At 47.0% G+C, this 24,529-nt stretch overlaps 1 protein-coding gene across 1 annotated transcript in view; it reads left to right on the top strand.

The window, feature by feature from the left end:
* The window catches only part of c8h1orf210 (chromosome 8 C1orf210 homolog), a 46,680-nt gene that overhangs the window by 5,429 nt on the left and 16,722 nt on the right, over positions 1-24,529 (top strand). The window contains exon 2 of the mRNA XM_070886040.1: positions 15,379-15,892. Within this exon, the coding sequence (XP_070742141.1) occupies positions 15,379-15,892 (514 nt within the window). The remainder of the gene's footprint in view (positions 1-15,378; positions 15,893-24,529) is intronic.

The raw sequence follows: 24,529 nt of genomic DNA, 5'->3' as shown, positions 1-24,529 counted from the left end.
CTTCCCCAGGTTGGCACCACATTTTTTGGTACGCCTGATGCAGCTCTTCTGCAGTCCCTTTTGCTAAAGGTGTGGTACCGGAGGGCAGGAGGACATTGTACCGTTGCTTAAAAAGGGAGAAACAGATAGGCTGAGTAATTACAGGCCAGTCAGCCTAACCCCGGTGGTGGGAAAACTATTGGAACAAATTCTGAGGGACAGGATAAATCTTCATTTCGAAAGACACGGATTAATCAAGGACAGTCAGTATGGATTTGTTATGGGAAGTTTGTGTCTGACTAACTTGATTTAATTTTTTGAGGAGGTCGATGAGGGCAGTGCGTTTGATGTCGTGTATATGGATTTTAGCAAAGCTTTTAATAAGGTCCCACATGACAGACTGGTCACAAAAGTAAAAGCCCATGGGATCCAGGGCAAAGTGCCAAGTTGGATCCAAAATTAGCTCAGAGGCAGGAAGCAAAGGGTAATAGTCGATGGCCGTTTTTGTGACTGGAAGGCTGTTTCCAGTGGGGTTCCGCAGGGTTCAGTACTAGGTCCCTTGCTTTTTGTGGTATATATCAATGATTTGGACAAATCTGGGGAGTATGATTAAGAAGTTTGCAGATGATACAAAAATTGGCTGTATGGTTGATAATGAAGAAAAAAGCTGTAAACAACAGGAAGATATCAATGGACTGGTCAGATGGGCAGAACAGTGGCAAATGGAATTCAATCTGGAGAATTGAGGTAATGCATTTAGGAAGGGCTAACATGGCAAAGGAATACACAATAAATGGTAGGACACTGAGAAGTCTGGAGGAACAGAGGTTCCTTGGAGTGCATCTTCCAAGATCCCTGAACTAAGCAGGCCAGGTAGATAAGGTGGTTAAAAAGGCATACGGGATACTTGTCTTTATTAGCCGAGGCATAAGAGCAGGGAGGTTATGCTTAAACTGTATAAAACATTAGTTTGACCATAGCTAGAGGACTGCGAGCATATCTGGTCACCACATTACAGGAAAGATGTGATTGCACTGGCGAGAGTACAGAGGAGATTTATAAGGATGTTGTCAGGACTGGAGAATTTTAGCTATGAGGAAAGATTGGATAGGCTGGCTTTGTTTTCGTTGGAACACAGGAGGCTGAGAGGAGATTTAATTGAGGTGTATAAAATTATGAAGCATCTAGATAGAGTGGATAGGAAGGACCTATTTCCCTTGGCAGAGGGGTCAATAACCAGCGAGGCATAGATTTAAAGTAAGTGGTATGAGGTTTAGAGGGGATTTGAGGAGAAATGTTTTCACCTGGAGGGTGGTGGGGTTCTGGAACTGACTGCTTGAAAGTGTGGTGGAGGCAGAAACCCTCATAGCATTTAAAAAGTACTTGGATATGCACTTGAAGTGTCATAACCTACAAGGCTACAGACCAAGAGCTGGAAAGTGGGATTAGGCTGGATAGCTCTTTGTTGGCTGGCACGGACTCGATAGGCGGAATGGCCTCTTTTAGTGCTGTCAATTTCTATGATTCTATGATTCTATGAACAAGACTTGATCATAATGGTAGAGTGAGGCATATTCTGGGCCACGAGGTTACAGATCGTGGTGGAATACAATTCTGCTGCTGCTAATGGCCCACAGCACCTCACGGATGCCCAGTTTTGAGCTGCTTGATCTGTTCTGAATCTCCAGCAGCGACTGTCTTTTCAATTTATGCAGGGTACCTTCCTAAACGTCTTTGCTTTTTCCCCTCTCAGAGGTTTAGGAAGGGAAATCCAGTATGGGCCTAGGCTGTGAAGACACGTGCCAACGGTGCAGCAAGTCAGAGGAAGGGGGAGTTTGGGAGTAGGACTGCAGGAGATTTCAGGGAAATAGAGGGCTGGGACCATGAAGGAATTTACACACAAGGATGAGAATTTTAAATGGAAAGTTTGAAATTGGAACAATGTAGGTTAGTGAAAGAAAGAACATGCATTTATATAGCGCCTTTCACAACCGTACGATGTCCCAAAGAGCTTCACAGCCAATTATGTACTTTTGTTTTGAAGTGTAATCACAGCAAGATTCCACAAACTGCAATGATATAACGACGAGACAGATAATCTGCTTTTGTAGTGATGTTGGTTGAGGGATAAATATTAGCCAAGACAGTGGGGAGAACTCCCCTGCTCTTCTTCGAATGGTGCCATGCACACCCGAGAGGTCAAATGGGGCTTGTTTCAACGTCTCACCCAAAAGATGTCATGGATGAGGATATCAGTGGCGCATGGGGTTAGGTACAGGGAGAGGTGGGTGATGCTACGGAACATAAAGAAGGTAAGAATTACGAACAGGAGTAGGCCATCTAGCCCCTCGAGCCTGCTCCGCCATTCAAAGAGATCATGGCTGATCTGACCGTGGACTCAGCTCCACCTACCCGCCCGCTCCCCATGCCCCTTAATTCCCTTATTGGTTAAAAAATTATCTATCTGTGATTTGAATACATTCAATGAGCTAGCCTCAACTGCTTCCCTGGGCAGAGAATTCCACAGATTCACAACCCTCTGGGAGAAGAAATTCCTTCTCAACTCGGTTTTAAATTGGCTCCCCAATATTTTGAGGCTGTGCCCCCTAGTTCTAGTCTCCCCGACTAGTGGAAACAACCTCTCTGCCTCTATTTTGTCGATCCATTTCATTATTTTAAATGTTTCTATAAGATCACCCCTCATCCTTCTGAACTCCAACGAGTAAAGACCCAGTCTACTCAATCTATCATCATAAGGTAACCCCCTCATCTCCAGAATCAGCCTAGTGAATCGTCTCTGTACCCCATCCAAAGCTAGTATATCCTTCCTTAAGTAAGGTGACCAAAACTGCACGCAGTACTCCAGGTGCGGCCTCACCAATACCCTGTACAGTTGCAGCAGGACCTCCCTGCTTTTGTACTCCATCCCTCTCGCAATGAAGGCCAACATTCCATTCGCCTTCCTGATTACCTGCTGCACCTGCAAACTAACTTTTTGGGATTCATGCACAAGGACCCCCAGGTCCCTCTGCACCGCAGCATGTTGTAATTTCTCCCCATTCAAATAATATTCCCTTTTACTGTTTTTTTTTCCAAGGTGGATGACCTCACATTTTCCGACATTGTATTCCATCTGCCAAACCTTAGCCCATTCGCTTAACCTATCTAAATCTCTTTGCAACACCTCTGTGTCCTCTACACAACCCGCTTCCCCACTAATCTTTGTGTCATCTGCAAATTTTGTTCCACTACACTCTGTCCCCTCTTCCAGGTCAACTATGTATATTGTAAACAGTTGTGGACCTAGCACCGATCCCTGTGGCACACCAATAACCACCGATTTCCAACCTGAAACGGACCCATTTATCCCAACTCTGCTTTCTGTTAGCCAGCCAATTCTCTATCCATGCTAATACATTTCCGCTGACTCCGCGTACCTTTATCTTCTGCAGTAACCTTTTGTGTGGCACATTATCGAATGCCTTTTGGAAATCTAAATATACCACATCCATCGGTACACCTCTATCCACCATGCTCTTTATATCTTCAAAGAATTCCAGTAAATTAGTTAAACATGATTTCCCCTTCATGAATCCATGTTGCGTCTGCTTGATTGCACTATTCCTATCTAGATGTCCCGCTATTTCTTCATAATGATAACTTCAAGCATTTTCCCCACTACAGATGTTAAACTAACCGGCCTATAGTTACCTGCCTTTTGTCTGCCCCCTTTTTTAAACAGAGGCGTTACATTAGCTGCTTTCCAATCTGCTGGTACCTCCCCAGAGTCCAGAGAATTTTGGTAGATTATAACGAATGCATCTGCTATAACTTCCGCCATCTCTTTTAATACCCTGGGATGCATTTCATCAGGACCAGGAGACTTGTCTACCTTGAGTCCCATTAGCCTGTCCAGCACTACCCCTCTAGTGATAGTGATTGTCTCAAGGTCCTCCCTTTCCACATTCCCGTGACCAGCAATTTTTGGCATGGTTTTTGTGTCTTCCACTGTGAAGACTGAAGCAAAATAATTGTTTAAGGTCTCAGCCATTTCCACATTTCCCATTACTAAATCCCCCTTCTCATTTTCTAAAGGACCAACATTTACTTTAGTCACTCTTTTCCTTTTTATATATCGGTAAAAGCTTTTACTATCTGTTTTTATGTTTTGCACAAGTTTACTTTCGTAATCTATCTTTCCTTTCTTTATTGCTTTCTTCGTCATACTTTGCTGTCGTTTAAAATGTTCCCAATCTTCTAGTTTCTCACTAACCTTGGCCACCTTATACGCATTGGTTTTTAATTTGATACTCTCCTTTATTTCCTTGGTTATCCACGGCTGGTTATCCCTTCTCTGACCGCCCTTCTTTTTCACTGGAATATATTTTTGTTGCGCACTATGAAAGAGCTCCTTAAAAGTCCTCCACTGTTCCTCAATTGTGCCACTGTGTCTATGTTCCCAGTCTACTTTAGCTAACTCTGCCCTCATCCCACTGTAGTCCCCTTTGTTTAAGCATAGTCTGCTCATTTGAGAAACTATTTCCTCACCCTCAATCTGTATTACAAATTCAACCATATTGTGATCACTCATTCCAAGAGGATCTTTTACTAGGAGATAGTTTATTATTCCTGTCTCATTACACAGGACCAGATCTAAGATAGCTTGCTCCCTTGTAGGTTCTGTAACATACTGTTCTAAGAAACAATCCCGTATGCATTCTATGAATTCCTCCTCCAGGCTACCCCATGCGATTTGATTTGACCAATCGATATGCAGGTTAAAATCCCCCATGATTACTGCCATTCCTTTTTCACATGCCTCTATTATTTCCTTGATTATTGTCTGCCCCACCGTGAAGTTATTATTTGGGGGCCTATAAACTACGCCCACCAGTGACTTTTTTCCCCTTACTATCTCTAATCTCCACCCACAATGATTCAACATTTTGTTCATTAGAGCCAATATCATCTCTCACAACTGCCCTGATATCATCCTTTATTAACAGAGCTACCCCACCTCCTTTGCCTTCTTGTCTATCTTTCTGAATTGTCAGATACCCCTGTATGTTTAATTCCCAGTCTTGGCCACCCTGCAACCACATTTCTTTAATGGCCACCAAATCATACCCATTTGTAATGAATTGTGCCGTCAAACATAGAAACATAGAAAATAGGTGCAGGAGTAGGCCATTCGGCCCTTCTAGCCTGCACCGCCATTCAATGAGTTCATGGCTGAACATTCAACTTCAGTACCCCATTCCTGCTTTCTCGCCATACCCCTTGATCCCCCTAGCAGTAAGGACCTCATCTAACTCCTTTTTGAATATATTTAGTGAATTGGCCTCAACAACTTTCTGTGGTAGAGAATTCCACAGGTTCACCACTCTCTGGGTGAAGAAGTTCCTCCGCATCTCGGTCCTAAATGGCTTACCCCTTATCCTTAGACTGTGACCCCTGGTTCTGGACTTCCCCAACATTGGGAACATTCTTCCTGCATCTAACCTGTCTAACCCCGTCAGAATTTTATATGTTTCTATGAGGTCCCCTCTCATTCTTCTGAACTCCAGTGAATACAAGCCCAGTTGATCCAGTCTTTCTTGATAGGTCAGTCCCGCCATCCTGGGAATCAGTCTGGTGAACCTTCGCTGCACTCCCTCAATAGCAAGAATGTCCTTCCTCAGGTTAGGAGACCAAAACTGTACACAATACTCCAGGTGTGGCCTCACCAATGCCCTGTACAACTGTAGCAACACCTCCCTGCCCCTGTACTCAAATCCCCTTGCTATGAAGGCCAACATGCCATTTGCTTTCTTAACCGCCTGCTGCACCTGCATGCCAACCTTCAATGACTGATGTACCATGACACCCAGGTCTCTTTGCACCTCCCCTTTTCCTAATCTGTCACCATTCAGATAATAGTCTGTCTCTCTGTTTTTACCACCAAAGTGGATAACCTCACATTTATCCACATTATACTTCATCTGCCATGCATTTGCCCACTCACCTAACCTATCCAAGTCGCTCTGCAGCCTCACAGCATCCTCCTCGCAGCTCACACTGCCACCCAACTTAGTGTCATCCGCAAATTTGGAGATACTACATTTAATCCCCTCATCTAAATCATTAATGTACAGTGTAAACAGCTGGGGCCCCAGCACAGAACCTTGCGGTACCCCACTAGTCACTGCCTGCCATTCTGAAAAGTACCCATTTACTCCTACTCTTTGCTTCCTGTCTGACAACCAGTTCTCAATCCATGTCAGTACACTACCCCCAATCCCATGTGCTCTAACTTTGCACATCAATCTCTTGTGTGGGACCTTGTCGAACGCCTTCTGAAAGTCCAAATATACCACATCAACTGGTTCTCCCTTATCCACTCTACTGGAAACATCCTCAAAAAATTCCAGAAGATTTGTCAAGCATGATTTCTCTTTCACAAATCCATGCTGACTTGGACCTATCATGTCACCTCTTTCCAAATGCACTGCTATGACATCCTTAATAATTGATTCCATCATTTTACCCACTACCGATGTCAGGCTGACCGGTCTATAATTCCCTGTTTTCTCTCTCCCTCCTTTTTTAAAAAGTGGGGTTACATTGGCTACCCTCCACTCCATAGGAACTGATCCAGAGTCAATGGAATGTTGGAAAATGACTGTCAACGCATCCACTATTTCCAAGGCCACCTCCTTAAGTACTCTGGGATGCAGTCCATCAGGCCCTGGGGATTTATCGGCCTTCAATCCCATCAATTTCCCCAACACAATTTCCCGGCTAATAAGGATTTCCCTCAGTTCCTCCTCCTTACTAGACCCCCCGACCCCTTTTATAACCGGAAGGTTGTTCGTGTCCTCCTTCGTGAATACCGAACCAAAATACTTGTTCAATTGGTCCGCCATTTCTTTGTTCCCCGTTATGACTTCCCCTGATTCTGACTGCAGGGGACCTACGTTTGTCTTTACTAACCTTTTTCTCTTTACATATCTATAGAAACTTTTGCAATCCGTCTTAATGTTCCCTGCAAGCTTCTTCTCATACTCCATTTTCCCTGCCCTAATCAAACCCTTTGTCCTCCTCTGCTGAGTTCTAAATTTCTCCCAGTCCCCAGGTTCGCTGCTATTTCTGGCCAATTTGTATGCCACTTCCTTGGCTTTAATACTATCCCTGATTTCCCTTGATAGCCATGGTTGAGCCACCTTCCCTTTTTTATTTCTATGCCAGACAGGAATGTACAATTGTTGTAGTTCATCCATGCGGTCTCTAAATGTCTGCCATTGCCCATCCACAGTCAACCCCTTAAGTATCATTCGCCAATCCATCTCAGCCAATTCACGCCTCATACCTTCAAAGTTAGCCTTCTTTAAGTTCTGGACCATGGTCTCTGAATTAACTGTTTCATTCTCCATCCTAATGCAGAATTCCACCATATTATGGTCACTCTTCCCCAAGGGGCCTCGCACAACGAGATTGCTAATTAATCCTTTCTCATTACATAACACCCAGTCTAAGATGGCCTCCCCCCTAGTTGGTTCCTCGACATATTGGTCTAAAAAACCATCCCTTATGCACTCCAGAAAATCCTCCTCCACCGTATTGCTTCCAGTTTGGTTAGCCCAATCTATGTGCATATTAAAGTCACCCATTATAACTGCTGCACCTTTATTGCACGCACCCCTAATTTCCTGTTTGATGCCCTCCCCAACATCACTACTACTGTTTGGAGGTCTGTACACAACTCCCACTAACGTTTTTTGCCCTTTGGTGTTCTGCAGCTCTACCCATATAGATTCCACATCATCCAAGCTAATGTCCTTCCTAACTATTGCCTTAATCTCCTCCTTAACCAGCAATGCTACCCCACCTCCTTTTCCTTTTATTCTATCCTTCCTGAATGTTGAATACCCCTGGATGTTGAGTTCCCAGCCCTGCTCATCCTGGAGCCACGTCTCCGTAATCCCAATCACATCATATTTGTTAACATCTATTTGCACAGTTAATTCATCCACCTTATTGCGGATACTCCTTGCATTAAGACACAAAGCCTTTAGGCTTGTTTTTTTAACACCCTCTGTCCTTTTAGAATTTTGCTGTACAATGGCCCTTTTTGTTCTTTGCCTTGGGTTTCTCTGCCCTCCACTTTTCCTCATCTCCTTTCTGTCTTTTGTTTTTGCCTCCTTTTTGTTTCCCTCTATCTCCCTGCATTGGTTCCCATCCCCCTGCCATATTAGTTTAACTCCTCCCCAACAGCACTAGCAAACACTCCCCCGAGGACATTGGTTCCGATTCTGCCCAGGTGCAGACCGTCCGGATTGTACTGGTCCCACCTCCCCCAGAACCGGTTCCAATGCCCCAGGAATTTGAATCCCTCCCTGCTGCACCATTGCTCAAGCCACGTATTCATCTGAGCTATCCTGCGATTCCTACTCTGACTAGCACGTGGCACTGGTAGCAATCCCGAGATTACTACTTTTGAGGTCCTACTTTTTAATTTAGCTCCTAGCTCCTTAAATTCATTTCGTAGGAACTCATCCCTTTTTTTACCTGTGTCATTGGTACCAACGTGCACCACGACAACTGGCTGTTCTCCCTCCCTTTTTAGAATGTCCTGCACCCGCTCCGAGACATCCTTGACCCTTGCACCAGGGAGGCAACATACCATCCTGGAGTCTCGGTTGCGGCCGCAGAAACGCCTATCTATTCCCCTTACAATTGAATCCCCTATCACTATCGCTCGCCCACTCTTTTTCCTGCCCTCCTGTGCAACAGAGCCAGCCACGGTGCCATGAACTTGGCTGCTGCTGCCCACTCCTGATGAGTCATCCCCCTCAACAGCACTCAAAGCAGTGTATCTGTTTTGCAGTGGGATGACCACAGGGGACCCCTGCACTACCTTCCTTGCACTACTCTTCCTGCTGGTCTTCCATTCCCTCGCTGGCTGTGGACCCTTCTCCTGCGGTAAGACCAACTCGCTACACGTGATACTCACGTCATTCTCAGCATCGTGGATGCTCCAGAGTGAATCCACCTTCAGCTCCAACTCCGCAACGCGGACCGTCAGTAGCCGGAGGTGGACACACTTCCCGCACATGTAGTCGTCAGGGACACTGGTGTTGTCCCCGTGTTCCCACATGGTACAGGAGGAGCATATCACATGACCGAGCTGTCCTGCCATGACTTAACCCTTAGATACACTTAAATTGCCGACAACAATGTTAAAAGTTACTGACTAATAAAGAAAAAGAAAAACTACTCACCAATCCGCAGCCAATCACTTACCACGTAGGCTGTGACGTCACCTTTTGATTTCTTTCTACTTCTTTTTTGACTTCTCTCAGCTGGAGCTGCACCGCTCCCCGGACTGCTGAGCCTTTTATAGGCCGCTGCCTCTCTGGACTCCCGCCTCTCTCGACGCTCCCCGGACTGCTGAGCCTTTTATAGGCCGCTGCCTCTCTCGACTCCCGCCTCTCTCGACGCTCCCCGGACTGCTGAGCCTTTTATAGGCCGCTGCCTCTCTCGACTCCCGCCTCTCTCGACGCTCCCCGGACTGCTGAGCCTTTTATAGGCCGCTGCCTCTCTGGACTCCCGCCTCTCTCGACGCTCCCCGGACTGCTGAGCCTTTTATAGGCCGCTGCCTCTCTCGACTCCCGCCTCTCTCGACGCTCCCCGGACTGCTGAGCCTTTTATAGGCCGCTGCCTCTCTGGACTCCCGCCTCTCTCGACGCTCCCCGGACTGCTGAGCCTTTTATAGGCCGCTGCCTCTCTCGACTCCCGCCTCAACTCATTTACTTTATTTCGAATGCTGCATGCGTTTAGGTAGAGTGTTTTAATACTAGCTTTTAAACCATGCTTTTTAGTTTTGACCCCTCCTGCAGCCCCTTTATCTTCATACATATTGTCCCTTCCTATCACCTTGTGGTTTACACTTACCCCAGTGCTACTCTGCTCTGTTGCCTCCTGCCTTTTGCATTCTTTCTTGGGGTCCTGTTCATCTGCGCTCTCACCCACTCTAACTAGCTCAGAGCCATCTCCTGGGTTCCGAATACTCCTCACATTGAGGCACCGAGCTTTCAGGCTTGCCTTTTTATTACACTTTGACCCTTTAGAATTTTGCTGTACATTGGCCCTTTTTGTTTTTTGCCATGGTTTTCTCTGCCCTCCACTTTTACTCATCTGATTTCTGTCCTTTGCTTCTGTCTCCATTTTGATTACCTCTGTCTCCCTGCATAGGTTCCCATCCCCCTGCCATATTAGTTTAACTCCTCTCCAACAGCACTAGCAAACACTCCCCCTAGGACATTGGTTCCGGTCCTGCCCAGGTGCAGACCGTCCGGTTTGTACCGGTCCCACCTCCCCCAGAACCGGTTCCAATGCCCCAGGAATTTGAATCCCTCCCTGCTGCACCACTGCTCAAGTCACGTATTCATCTGCGCTATCCTGCGATTCCTACTCTGACTAACATGTGGCACTAGTAGCAATCCCGAGATTACTACTTTTGAGGTCCTACTTTTTAAATTTAGCTCCTAGCTCCTTAAATTCATCTCGTAGGACCTCATCCCTTTTTTTAAACCTATGTCGTTGGTACCAATGTGCACCACGACAACTAGCTGTTCACCCTCCCTTTTTAGAATGTCCTGCACCCGCTCCGAGACATCCTTGACCCTTGCACCAGGGAGGCAACATACCAGCCTGGAGTCTCGGTTGCGGCCGCAGAAACGCCTATCTATTCCCTTTACAATTGAATCCCCTATCACTATCGCTCTCCCACTCTTTTTCCTGCCGTCCTGTGCAACAGAGCCAGCCACGGTGCCATGAACTTGGCTGCTGCTGCCCTCCCCTGGTGAGTCATCCCCCTCAACAGTACTCAAAGCAGTGTATCTGTTTTGCAGGGGGATGACCGCAGGGGACCCCTGCACTACCTTCCTTGCAGTGCTCTTCCTGCTGGTCTTCCATTCCATAGCTGGCTGTGGACCCCTCTCCTGCGGTAAGACCAACTCGCTACACGTGCTACTCACGTCATTCTCAGCATCGTGGATGCTCCAGAGTGAATCCACCCTCAGCTCCAATTCCGCAACGAAGTCTGTCAGGAGCTGGAGGCGGATACACTTCCCGCACACGTAGTCGTCAGGGACACCGCCTGAGTTCCCACATGGTACAGGAGGAGCATATCACGTGACCGAGCTCTCCTGCCATGACTTAACCCTTAGATACACTTAAATTGGTGACAACACTGTTAACAGGTTACTTACTGATATAAACAAGAAAAAAGAAGAAAGAAAAACTACTTACCAATCACCAGCCAATCACTTACCCCTTTGAGTGTGACGTCACCTTTTGATTCCTTTCTACTTCTTTTCTGCTTTTTCTGCCGGCTGGAGCTGCACAAGCTGAGCCTTTTATAGGCCTCACCACGCTGCTCCCGCCTCTTGCCGACTGCCGCTGCCTGTGGAACACCCGCTGGGCCTTTTATAGGCCTCACCACGCTGCTCCCGCCTCTTGCCGACTGCCGCTGCCTGTGGAACACCCGCTGGGCCTTTTATAGGCCTCGCCACGCTGCTCCCGCCTCTTGCCGACTGCCACTGCCTGTGGAACACCCGCTGGGCCTTTTATAGGCCTCACCATGCTGCTCCCGCCTCTCGCCGACTGCCGCTGCCTGTGGAACACCCGCTGGGCATTTTATAGGCCTCGCCACGCTGCTCCCGCCTCTTGCCGACTGCCGCTGCCTGTGGAATACCCGCTGAGCATTTTATAGGCTTCACCACGCTGCTCCCGCCTCTTGCCGACTGCCGCTGCCTGTGGAACACCCGCTGGGCCTTTTATAGGCCTCACCACGCTGCTCCCGCCTCTCGCCGACTGCCGCTGCCTGTGGAACACCCACTGGGCATTTTATAGGCCTCGCCACGCTGCTCCCGCCTCTTGCCGACTGCCGCTGCCTGTGGAACACCCGCTGAGCATTTTATAGGCCTCGCCACGCTGCTCCCGCCTCTTGCCGACTGCCGCTGTCTGTGGAACACCCGCTGGGCCTTTTATAGGCCTCACCACGCTGCTCCCGCCTCTCGCCGACTGCCGCTGCCTGTGGAACACCCGCTGGGCCTTTTATAGGCCTCACCACGCTGCTCCCGCCTCTCGCCGACTGCCGACGGAAGGAAGTGTTCTTCTTTTCTCCACTACCCAGCTTCATTTCCACTTAAACCCCATCTGTGATGGAGAGGATTATGGGGTTAGAAGCTCAACTTGTTATTGAAAAGTATGTCAAGGATGTGATCCATCTGGGTGCACCTGAGACAATGGCTGAGGAGGGGAATGGAACTTGTGGCAAGGATATATACCTTGTAGTTGGGGCCAAAACTTCTTTAGTCTTTTCTATGTTGAACTGGAATAAATTGCAGTTCATCCAAGACTAGATGTGTGTAGCAGGAGCAGAAACCTGACTCAACTGTGGAGTTATGGGAAAGTTTGGCACAAATTTGGAAGATAGCAATTCATTCAAGAACTTTGGAGAAGAATGAGAGATTGGAGATAGGTCAGTAGTTTGCAAGGACAAAGGGCCCGAGAGTGGGTTTTTTTGAGGAGGGAGTGATGATAGCATTTATGAAATGGAAGGGAACAGTACCTGAGATAGGGAACTATTAACAATGTTGGGCAGGTGTAAGGAAGTGGGGTAAGGGGTGCTGGTGTTGAGGGATACAATGAGTAGTTAGATATAGGCTTGTCTGTGATAGAAACCCTGGGGGTAAAGAGGCCGGGGGAGGTGGGAAGGTTAGGATGGGATGGCTGTGAATATGGGTAGGAGAGAATATATGGAGGGAGAGGTTAGGGTGGACAGGAGGGCAACGAGGAAGAAATTCAGAGGAGAATGTGCAAGTGGTGCTGAGATGGAGATTGAAATCATCAAGGACGAGGAGCTGCTCAGTGCAGGGCCTGTCTGTGAATATAGCACACAAGCTAGATACCAATGTATACCATTTCCTGGTCTCCAACTTTACTATTATCATTTGCACTTGTTGAAGCTGGTCATCCAGCTGGTTGAAACCAGTCTGCAGAGCATTACTAATCAATGGAAAACTTTCCCAGAAAGATGATTGTAATTCTTCTCCCAATTCTACAAACCCATCCCTCAGATTTGGTAGTGGATAAGTCTCTCTTGTGTTAGAGAGGGCAGACATAAGGGCCACCAGGGTCTCCCTCCAGGCCAAGGTCCTGATTAGGAGATCTGGTAAATTATTCCATTGCGATTTCCTAATTGGCCCCCTCATAAATAGGGCGGATCACTTTTGATATGCACTTGCTGACGATCAGCCACCTGGCTTCCCAGTTTCCCAACCTCTTCCTCTAGTGGGTGTGCAAGATCCACCCATATTGGCATGAGTAGCCACGGCAGAAATATAAATGAGCTGACCCTGCCTTGACCCCAGATACTGCCGTGGGGTCAGGAATAGCTAAGTGGCTGCATTCACACTGGCGGAGTGGGACCAAGGACTTTCAGAGCCACTGTAAAGTTAATTTACGAAGCATCATGATAAAACAGTAAACACAACATAAATGACCACTGTTACAGTCGTGAATATATAGGCCGCGATTTTTCCTACCTCGGCGGGTGACATTGGTGGCTGGTCTTGGTCCCGCTGTGGGCTCCATCCAGGCCTCTGACATGACTTTCCCCTGATTGGGCTTGATAAGCTCACCCAGCAAGTTTCCCGGCCAATTGAAGGAAGCAGGTCTGATGATGTCATTTATGACGTGTCATCAGCCGTTTTCCTTAAAGGGACCATGCACAAATTTACTTGGACATTTGTGCTGTCAGTGTTCTACAGCATTGAGGAGCTGAAAACACTGACAAGCACTGCATGGATGCACCCAGGATCTCCCATGATTCCGACCATATCCTTATGGAGGGAGTCACAGCATGTTCTCTTCCCTTCTAATGGGTAGAGGAGACCTCCCCAGAGGACCAACACAGCCTGATTGCACAGTAGGGCACAAGCAGGGATGTGGTCAGGAGGACCAGGCTGCAGTGGCGCAAACCTTTCAATGATCTCAGTAGATCTCGAAACGTTACTGCAAAACCACTCTCAACCTCATCCTGCTGTGTCATTCATCACATCCCCATCACTCTGTCTTCCCTTCCCTACTCCTGCACATCCTTACTCCAACTTATCTTGGACCTCCACCCATCCCTCTCTATCTACATTATCACTTCCCCATTTCACTAGCCAACCCTCACACTAACATTCATCCTTGTCCAATCATACCAAGTAACAACACACAAGGGTAGGTAGGCACTTGGGTCCTTTAGCCAATGTCCATGTGAGGTTTCTGTTAATGTGCTGTCAAACATTGAAATCTTTATTTTCAACACTGCGTTCTTGGACAGATTTGTGTGCAGCTTTGGAAGTGGCTTAGTGAGTTGTAGTGAATGCTGAGACATAAGGGTATCCCCCACAATGGTGGTGAGTGCGAAAGGAATGGCTTGGGTATTGTAGGGATACTTTAGGGTGTTGGTGTGTAGTGTTGCCAACCTGGCATATCATGTGGCAGTCAGGGTGTGCAATGTCAAGTAAAGTAAATGTGGCCATGGTGAGGCCATCCCTGGCGTCCCAGGCAGCAATGTGGTCGGGTGCTGATGCCCTCTGTCCTATGCAGCATCAGGTGATTGTAGAGAAGGTTGGTGTGGTTGTTGGTGCTGTTGGTGTGCCTGGTGATGCTGGTGTTGGAGCTGATCATGGTCAGATTCTGAGGACCAAGGTGAGAGTATAAAGTGCACCCATGCTGATGGAATAGATGGCAGGTGAAGTAGAGATGACAGAAGCGATCTGTCAATGGTGGGAGAGGTAATGAGGTCAGACTGCTTGGAGACTTCTGTAAAGACTTGCAGCATCCTGAATCTGTAGTGGAAATGCAGTTTAGAGAAGCTAGTGGTTAATAGAAGATATCTGAATCAGCTGGGAGCTTTGAGTTGCCATTTGAAGCTGTCAACTCATCAGCTGATTCAATGACCACTGATCTTCTGCCTCAGCTTCATGAACGAGATCTAGGCACAACGGGAAACTGGTGGGAAACCTGTGACAGTTAAAAAGCTGGGAAAAAAGCATTGTTAAGTGGCTGTAAAGAAGCCACTAATTATTTAAATTGGGTCCCGCGCCGGTGCCTGTTGGGTGTGCTCAGTGCTGGCAGAATCGCGGCCATAGTCATTCGCCACGTGAAGTGGTTTCCAATCACCTGGTTGTTTGACTCTCTGGCAAGAGCTGGAACAACGTCTAAATCTTTTAGGACACCAGCTAGATTATTTCTGGTCAATACAATTATCCCTGTAGTCAATCTTGCCAGATGTGAACATTTAAATTTCAATTGTGCAAATATTGTAACTGAAATTTGCATTTTGAATATGTTTCTCAGGGGTCAGCAAATTGTACTGGGAGGAATCTTACGAGCGTGCCAAAAGACCTTCCTGCCAATTTAACCAGTTTGGATTTATCATATAACTCAGTAGATGCATCTGATCCAGAAAACAGTAGAAGACTGCAAGCATTCATGAATTTGGTCTTCCTCAATCTTTCGAATAATCACATCCCAGCTCTACACAGTGAGCCCTTCATGAGCCTGAAGATGCTAAAGGTGTTGGATCTGAGTAATTGCGAGATTCATTTGCTCCATCCCATGGCCCTCAAAGGACTTTTAAGTTTACAGATTCTGATTCTGAACAACAACAGAATAACGGAATTGGCGCCTCAGCTCCTCAATGATATGCAGGCGTTGTCGACACTGGATCTAGAAAATAACCAGCTGGCTATAGTGACCATCCAGTTATTAGAGAAATTCGAAGGAATACATGAGGTTCGATTGCAAGGAAATTCTTGGGTCTGTGATTGCACTCTGTACCCACTACAGAAATGGCTGAAGCAACAAGCTGGTAAGTAATTAATGATTGTCAAATTAAGCTCAGCTTCAGAGGATCTTGCTCTCAGGTAAAATTTCTGGGGAATGCCAAAACACAGTACTGTCAATCTGAGCCTAGGCATTAAGCATCTTCACAGCATAGAATGGAGGGGCTAGTTTTAACCCAACACGCCCAATGGATCAGGTCGCCCCTCACCCCCCGGCTTCACAGCCTGCTTCAATAGAAAGGAATATCGGAGGGGCTGTAACAAGAGCAGCTGATCTGTCCCCGACAGTTGCCCATCGGACAGGTTAGATTACAATGACCCTCTGAGTGTTATCCGAGACCACAGTACAACACAATTTTCATGTTCAGTATAGTCTATTGCACACGACTGTCAATACAGGACTGTCAGGCTAGACATCAGCTGAGGTAATGTATGTATTTGCTTCATGGGTTCTTTGCTTAAGAAGTCGTGGCAACATATTGCTATTAAAAACTAGTTGGTTTATTAGCAAAAGGTTAAAACATCACACTACACATTACCAGTTCATCCATCAGGTCCGAAACCACCTGCCTCATCATGGAACCCCTGAACCGAAAGATATGTGAAAAGAAAAAGATTAGTGAAAACAAACGTAGGTCCCTTGCAGTCAGATTCAGGTGAATTTATAATGGGGAACAAAGAAATGGCGGACCAGTTAAACAAGTACTTTGGTTCTGTCTTCACGAAGGAAGACACAAATCACCTTCCGGAAATACTAGGGGACCGAGGGTCTAGTGAGAAGGAGGAACTGAAGGAAATCATTATTAGGCGGGAAATGGTATTAGGGAAATTGATGGGATTGAAGGCCGATAAATCCCCGGGGCCTGATAGTCAGCATCCCAGAGTACTTAAGGAAGTATCCCAAGAAATAGTAGATGCATTGGTGATCATTTTCCAACAGTCTACCGACTCTGGATCAGTTCCTATGGACTGGAGGGTAGCTAATGTAACACCACTTTTTAAGAAAGGAGGGAGAGAGAAAACGGGTATTATTGACTGGTTAGCCTGACATTAGTAGTGGGGAAAATGTTGGAATCAATTATTAAAGATGAAATAGCAGCACATTTGGAAAGCAGTGATGGTATCGGCCCAAGTCAGCATGGATTTATGAAAGGGAAATCCTGCTTGACAAATCTTCTCGAATTTTTTGAGGATGTAACTGATAGAGTGGACAAGGGAGAACCAGTGGATGTGGCGTATTTGGACTTTCAAAAGGGTTTTGACAAGGTCCCACACAAGAGATTGGTGTGCAAAATTAAAACACATGGTATTGGGGTAATGTACTGACGTGGACAGAGAACTGGTTGGCAGACAGGAAGCAGAGAGTCGGGATAAACGGGTACTTTTCAGAATGGCAGGCAGTGACTAGTGGGGTACCGCAGGGCTCAGTGTTGGGACCCCAGCTATTTACAATATACATTAATGATTTGGAAGAGGGAATTGAGTGTAATATCTCCAAGTTTGCAGATGACACAAAGCTGGGTGACAGTGTGAGCTGTGAGGAGGACACTAAAAGTCTGCAGGGTGACTTGGACAGGATAGGTGAGTGGGCAAACGCGTGGCAGATGCAGTATAATGTGGATAAATGTGAGGTTATCCACTTTGGTGGCAAAAACACGAAGGCAGAATATTATCTGAATGGCGGCAGTTTAGGAAAAGGGAGGTGCAGCGAGACCTGGGTGTCATGGTACATCAGTCATTGAAAGTTGGCATGCAGGTCAGCAGGCAGTGAAGAAGGCAAATGGTATGTTGGCCTTCATAGCTAGGAGATTTGAGTATAGGAGCAGGGGGATCTCACTGCAGTTGTACAGGGCCTTAGTGAGGCCTCACATAGAAACATAGACACATAGAAAATAGGTGCAGGAGTCAGCCATTCAGCCCTTCTAGACTGCACCACCATTCAATGAGTTCATGGCTGAACATGCAACTTCAGTACCCACTTCCTGCTTTCTCGTCATACCCCTTTATTCCCCTAGTAGTAAGGACTTCATCTAACTCCCTTTTGAATATATTTAGTGAATTGGCCTCAACAACTTTCTGTGGTAGAGAATTCCACAGGTTCACCACTCTCTGGGTGAAGAAGTTTCTCCTCATCTCGGTCCTAAATGGCTTACCCCTTATCCTTAGACTGTGACCCCTGGTTCTGGACTTCCCCAACATTGGGAACATTCTTCCTGCATCTAACCTGTCTAAACCCGTCAGAATTTTAAACGTTTCTATGAGGTCCCCTCTCATTCTTCTGAACTCCAGTGAATACAAGCCCAGTTGATCCAGTCTTTCTTGATAGGTCAGTCCCACCATCCCGGGAATCAGTCTGGTGAATCTTCGCTGCACTCCCTCAATAGCAAGAATGTCCTTCCTCAAGTTAGGAGACCAAAACTGTACACAATACTCCAGGTGTGGCCTCACCAAGGCCCTGTACAACTGCAGCAACACCTCCCTGCCCCTGTACTCAAATCCCCTCGCTATGAAGGCCAACATGCCATTTGCTTTCTTAACCGCCTGCTGTACCTGCATGCCAACCTTCAATGACTGATGTACCATGACACCCAGGTCTCGTTGCACCTCCCCTTTTCCTCATCTGTCACCATTCAGATAATAGTCTGTCTCTCTGTTTTTACCACCAAAGTGGATAACCTCACATTTATCCACATTATACTTCATCTGCCATGCATTTGCCCACTCACCTAACCTATGCAAGTCACTCTGCAGCCTCATAGCATCCTCCTCGCAGCTCACACTGCCACCCAACTTAGTGTCATCCGCAAATTTGGAGATACTACATTTAATCCCCTCGTCTAAATCATTAATGTACAATGTAAACAGCTGGGGCCCCAGCACAGAACCTTGCGGTACCCCACTAGTCACTGCCTGCCATTCTTAAAAGTATCCATTTACTCCTACTCTTTGCTTCCTGTCTGACAACCAGTTCTCAATCCACGTCAGCACACTACCCCCAATCCCATGTGCTTTAACATTGCACATTAATCTCTTGTGTGGGACCTTGTCGAAAGCCTTCTGAAAGTCCAAATATACCACATCAACTGGTTCTCCCTTGTCCACTTTACTGGAAACATCCTCAAAAAATTCCAGAAGATTTGTCAAGCATGATTTCCCTTTCACAAATCCATGCTGACTTGGACCTATCATGTCACCTCTTTCCAAATGCGCTGCTATGACATCCTTAATAATTGATTCCATCATTTTACCCACTACCGATGTCAGACTGACCGGTCTATAATTCCCTGTTTTCTCTCTCCCTCCTTTTTTAAAAAGTGGGGTTACATTGGCTACCCTCCACTCGATAGGAACTGATCCAGAGTCTATGGAATGTTGGAAAATGACTGTCAATGCATCCACTATTTCCAAGGCCACCTCCTTAAGTACTCTGGGATGCAGTCCATCAGGCCCTGGGGATTTATCGGCCTTCAATCCCATCAATTTCCCCAACACAATTTCCCGACTAATAAGGATTTTCCTCAGTTCCTCCTCCTTACTAGACCCTCTGACCCCTTTTATATCCGGAAGGTTGTTTGTGTCCTCCTTAGTGAATACCGAACCAAAGTACTTGTTCAATTGGTCTGCCATTTCTTTGTTCCCCGTTATGACTTCCCCTGATTCTGACTGCAGGGGGCCTACATTTGTCTTTACTAACCTTTTTCTCTTCACATATCTATAAAAACTTTTGCAATCTGCCTTAATGTTCCCTGCAAGTTTCTTCTTGTACTCCATTTTCCCTGCCCTAATCAAACCCTTTGTCCTCCTCTGCTGAGTTCTAAATTTCTCCCAGTCCCCGGGTTCGCTGCTATTTCTGGCCAATTTGTATGCCACTTCCTTGACTTTAATACTATCCCTGATTTCCCTTGATAGCCACGGTTGAGCCACCTTCCCTTTTTTATTTTTACGCCAGACAGGAATGTACAATTGTTGTAGTTCATCCATGCGGTCTCTAAATGTCTGCCATTGCCCATCCACAGTCAACCCCTTAAGTATCATTCGCCAATCTACCCTAGCCAATTCACGCCTCATACCTTCAAAGTTAGCCTTCTTTAAGTTCTGGACCATGGTCTCTGAATTAACTGTTTCATTCTCCATCCTAATGCAGAATTCCACCATATTATGGTCACTCTTCCCCAAGGGGCCACGCACAATGAGATTGCTAATTAATCCCCTCTCATTACACAACACCCAGTCTAAGATGGCCTCCCCCCTAGTTGGTTCCTCGACATATTGGTCTAGAAAACCATCCCTTATGCACTCCAGGAAATCCTCCTCCATCGTATTGCTTCCAGTTTGGCTAGCCAAATCTATGTGCATATTAAAGTCACCCATTATAACTGCTGCGCCTTTATTGCATGCACCCCTAATTTCCTGTTTGATGCCCTCCCCAACATCACTACTACTGTTTGGAGGTCTGTACACAAATCCCACTAACGTTTTTTGCCCTTTGTTTTCTGCAGCTCTACCCATATAGATTCCACATCATCCAAGCTAATGTCTTTCCTAACTATTGCATTAATCTCCTCTTTAACCAGCAATGCTACCCCACCTCTTTTTCCTTTTATTCTATCCTTCCTGAATGTTGAATACCCCTGGATGTTGAGTTCCCAGCCCTGATCATCCTGGAACCACGTCTCCGTAATCCCAATCACATCATATTTGTTAACATCTATTTGCACAGTTAATTCATCCACCTTATTGCAGATACTCCTTGCATTAAGACACAAAGCCTTCAGGATTGTTTTTTTAACACCCTTTGTCCTTTTAGAATTTTGCTGTTCAGTGGCCCTTTTTGTTCTTTGCCTTGGGTTTCTCTGCCCTCCACTTTTCCTCATCTCCTTTCTGTCTTTTGCTTTTGCCTCCTTTTTGTTTCCCTCTGTCTCCCTGCATTGGTTCCCATCCCCCTGCCATATTAGTTTAACTCCTCCCCAACAGCACTAGCAAACACTCCCCCTAGGACATTGGTTCCGGTCCTGCCCAAGTGTAGACCGTCCGGTTTGTACTGGTCCCACCTCCCCCAGAACCGGTTCCAATGCCCCAGGAATTTGAATCTCTCCCTGCTGCACCACTCCTCAAGCCACGTATTCATCTGCACTATCCTGCGATTCCTACTCTGATTAGCACGTGGCACTGGTAGCAATCCCGAGATTACTACTTTTGAGGTCCTACGTTTTAATTTAGCTCCTAACTCCTTAAATTCGTTTCGTAGGACCTCATCCCTTTTTTTTACCTATGTCGTTGGTACCAATGTGCACCATGACAACTGGCTGTTCTCCCTCCCTTTTTAGAATGTCCTGCACCCGCTCCGAGACATCCTTGACCCTTGCACCAGGGAGGCAACATACCATCCTGGAGTCTCGGTTGCGGTCGCAGAAACACCGATCTATTCACCTCACCATTGAATCCCCTATCACTATCGCTCTCCCACTCTTTTTCCTGCCCTCCTGTGCAACAGAGCCAGCCACGGTGCCATGAACTTGGCTGCTGCTGCCCTCCCCTGATGAGTCATCCCCCAAACAGCACTCAAAGCAGTGTATCTGTTTTGCAGGGTGATGACCACAGGGGATCCCTGCACTACCTTCCTTGCACTACTCTTCCTGCTGGTCTTCCATTCCCTATCTGGCTGTGGACCCTTCTCCTGCGGTAAGAGCAACTCGCTACACGTGCTACTCACGTCATTCTCAGCATCGTGGATGCTCCAGAGGGAATCCACCCTCAGCTCCAATTCCGCAACACGGACTGTCAGGAGCTGGAGGCAGATACACTTCTCACACACGTTGTTGTCAGGGACACCGGAAGTGTCCCTGAGTTCCCACATGGTACAGGAGGAACATAACACCCGACCGAGCTCTCCTGCCATGACTTAACCCTTAGATACACTTAAATTGGCAACAACAATGTTAAAAGTTACTGACTAATATAAAAAAGAAAAAGAAAAGCTACTCAACTCACCAATCACCAGCCAATCACTTACCCCCTAGGCTGTGACGTCACCTTTCTGTTTCTTTCTACTTCTTTTTTGCCTTCTCCCTGTAGCTGCACAAGCTCCACCTTAAAAGGCCTCTGCTGATCCCTGGACTCACGCCTCAGCGACCACGAACTCCCGCTGCCTCTCGCGGCCTTTTATAGGCCTCTGCTGATCCCCGGCAATATTGTGTTCAGTTTTGGTCTCCTAATCTAAGGAAGGACATTCTTGCTATTGAGGGAGTGCAGTGAAGGTTCACCAGACTGATTCCCGGGATGGCAGGACTGACATATGAGGAGAGAGTGGATTGACTGGGCCTGTATTCACTGGAGTTTAGAAGGATGAGAGGGGATCTCATAGAAACATATAAAATTCTGATGGGACTGGACAGGTTAGATGCAGGAAGAATGTTCCCGATGTTGGGGAAGTCCAGAACCAGGGGACATAGTCTAAGGATAAGGGCTAAGCCATTTAGGACTGAGATGAGGAGAAACTTCTTCACTCAGAGAGTTGTTAACCTGTGGAATTCCCGACTGCAGAGAGTTGTTGATGCCAGTTCATTGGATATATTCAAAGGGGAGTTAGATAAGGCACTTACGGCTAAAGGGATCAAGGGGTATGGAGAGAAAGCAGGAAAGGGGTACTGAGGTGAATGATCAGTCATGATCTTATTGAATGGTGGTACAGGCTCGAAGGGCCGAATGGCCCACTCTTGCACCTATTTTTTATGTTTATATGTTTCTAACCTAACTGGCTGGGGTTTTATTGAATCTAGTGAACATCACATGACTGGCTAAGCCACTCCTAACTCAACAGCTCTACAACTATTTTGAGTTATATCAGTAATCAAAAGTGTCCCCTGATTAAAGGGCGGGGGGGCACACTCCAAAAAAAACCTTTCAAGTGCTCCCTTGTTTTTTTTTGAGGGCACTGAAACACAAATTATACAAGTGCCCCCTGGCTAAAAGGTGGGTGGGGGCGGGGGGGGGGGGGGGCGGCGCAGGGGAGCACTAAAGCTGGCAAATTAAACAAATTAAACTTTAAAACATATAAAATCAAATTAAAATTTGGTCGCCGGGGGTGATGATGCATTCCAGTCCCTCCGGTGTCCATCTCTCACGGAAGGCTGCGAGCGTACCGGTGGACACCGCGTGCTCTACAAATCTGTGAGCTTGCTCACAGGTGCATACATTACACATAACACAGGGCGCTCAGTAGCACAATTCAGAACTGTTAATCACAGTTTAGTCCGTGGTCCAGAACTAGCAGTCTAGCCTACTACACAGATTGAGATTGTTAATGTCAGCTGAATCCACAGCACAGCACAACAATGTGATCACTTGCTACACCACTATAGGGGTCAACAAGGTAGCACACTTGCCTTTAAGTCAGAAGGTTGTGGGTTCAAGGCTCACTCCAGATACTTGAGCATAAAATATAGGCTGACACTTGTGTCTAAGGGCTCAATTTTTCCCAAAGTTTTTTTTGGCATACTTGAAGAGTTACTCCTGTTCTTTTGGGGCCCAAGTATGCAAAAAAAATGTTCTAAGTTTCCCTGTTTGATTTATTCATTTTGGCGCAGCCTAGCCTGTCCTTTAGTTTGGGAATGGAGCCTTGATTTGCGCCAAAAAGATCGGGTTGCCACAGTAACCAGGGACACAATGTGGGCTGAGGCTGGAAAGTGAAACATACAGTCAGCTCGCAACCTGCACAAACATTGCAGCAACTTAACACCATTAAATTATTAAAGTTCCCTCCTGATGTCGGTGCTGATTCCCGCTCCTATCCCAGGCCGAAGGACCTCCCGATCCTGCTCCCCGTATCTAGCCCTGTCCAAATGGCCTCGTCCTTCCCGGTCCCGCACCTATCCCTGGCCAAGCGGCCTCCCGGTCCACTTCCCGCACCTATCCCTGGCCGAATGGCCTCCCTGTCCACTCTCCTGCACCTATCGCAGGCCGAATGGCCTCCCTGTCCACTCTCCTGCACCTATCCCAGGCCGAATGGCCTCCCTGTGCACTCTCCTGCACATATTCCAGGCCGAATGGCCTCCGAGTCCGCTCCACTGCACCTATCCCAGGCCGAATGGCATCCCAGTCCGCTCCTCCGCACCTATCCCAGGCCGAATGGCCTCCTCCCTCTCGGTCCCCGCACCTAACTATACCCGAAAGGCTCCCCCCGCGCCCTCCTTACCTCTCCTGCTGCTGCTGTCCGGAAATCTACTGCACTTGCCTGCACTGATTTCCTTAACTCACCAGAAGTGTTTTCTACAGAGGCCACACACGCTGGCCTAAGAAGAACTGGAGTAACTCTCAGCTGGCCAATCTTGCCTAACTGGCCAGAATTGGCGTGGGTTACGCTCCTTTTGGCTGAAAAAAAACGTACCTAAAAGAATCGTAACTAACTGAGTTACACTGGTGCAAATTGACCGGGGAAACGGGTTTTTTAACACGCCAAAAAAAGCGGCCTACGCCAAAAAAATGGTGCAAATCACTGGGGAAAATTGAGCCCCATAAGAGAGAGTGCTGCACTCTCAGATGCCTCATCTTTTGGATGAGTAATTAAACCGAGGCCCTGTCTTCCCCCTCAGATGAAGGTAAAAGATCCCATAGCACTTTTTTGAAGCAGAGCAGGAGAGTTCTCTACAGTGCTCTGGCTAATA

Source organism: Pristiophorus japonicus, chromosome 8 (genome assembly GCF_044704955.1).
Source record: "Pristiophorus japonicus isolate sPriJap1 chromosome 8, sPriJap1.hap1, whole genome shotgun sequence".
NCBI lineage: Eukaryota > Metazoa > Chordata > Chondrichthyes > Pristiophoridae > Pristiophorus > Pristiophorus japonicus.
Note: the sequence above shows the minus strand (reverse complement) of the source record. Positions and strands in the feature narration are given on the sequence as shown.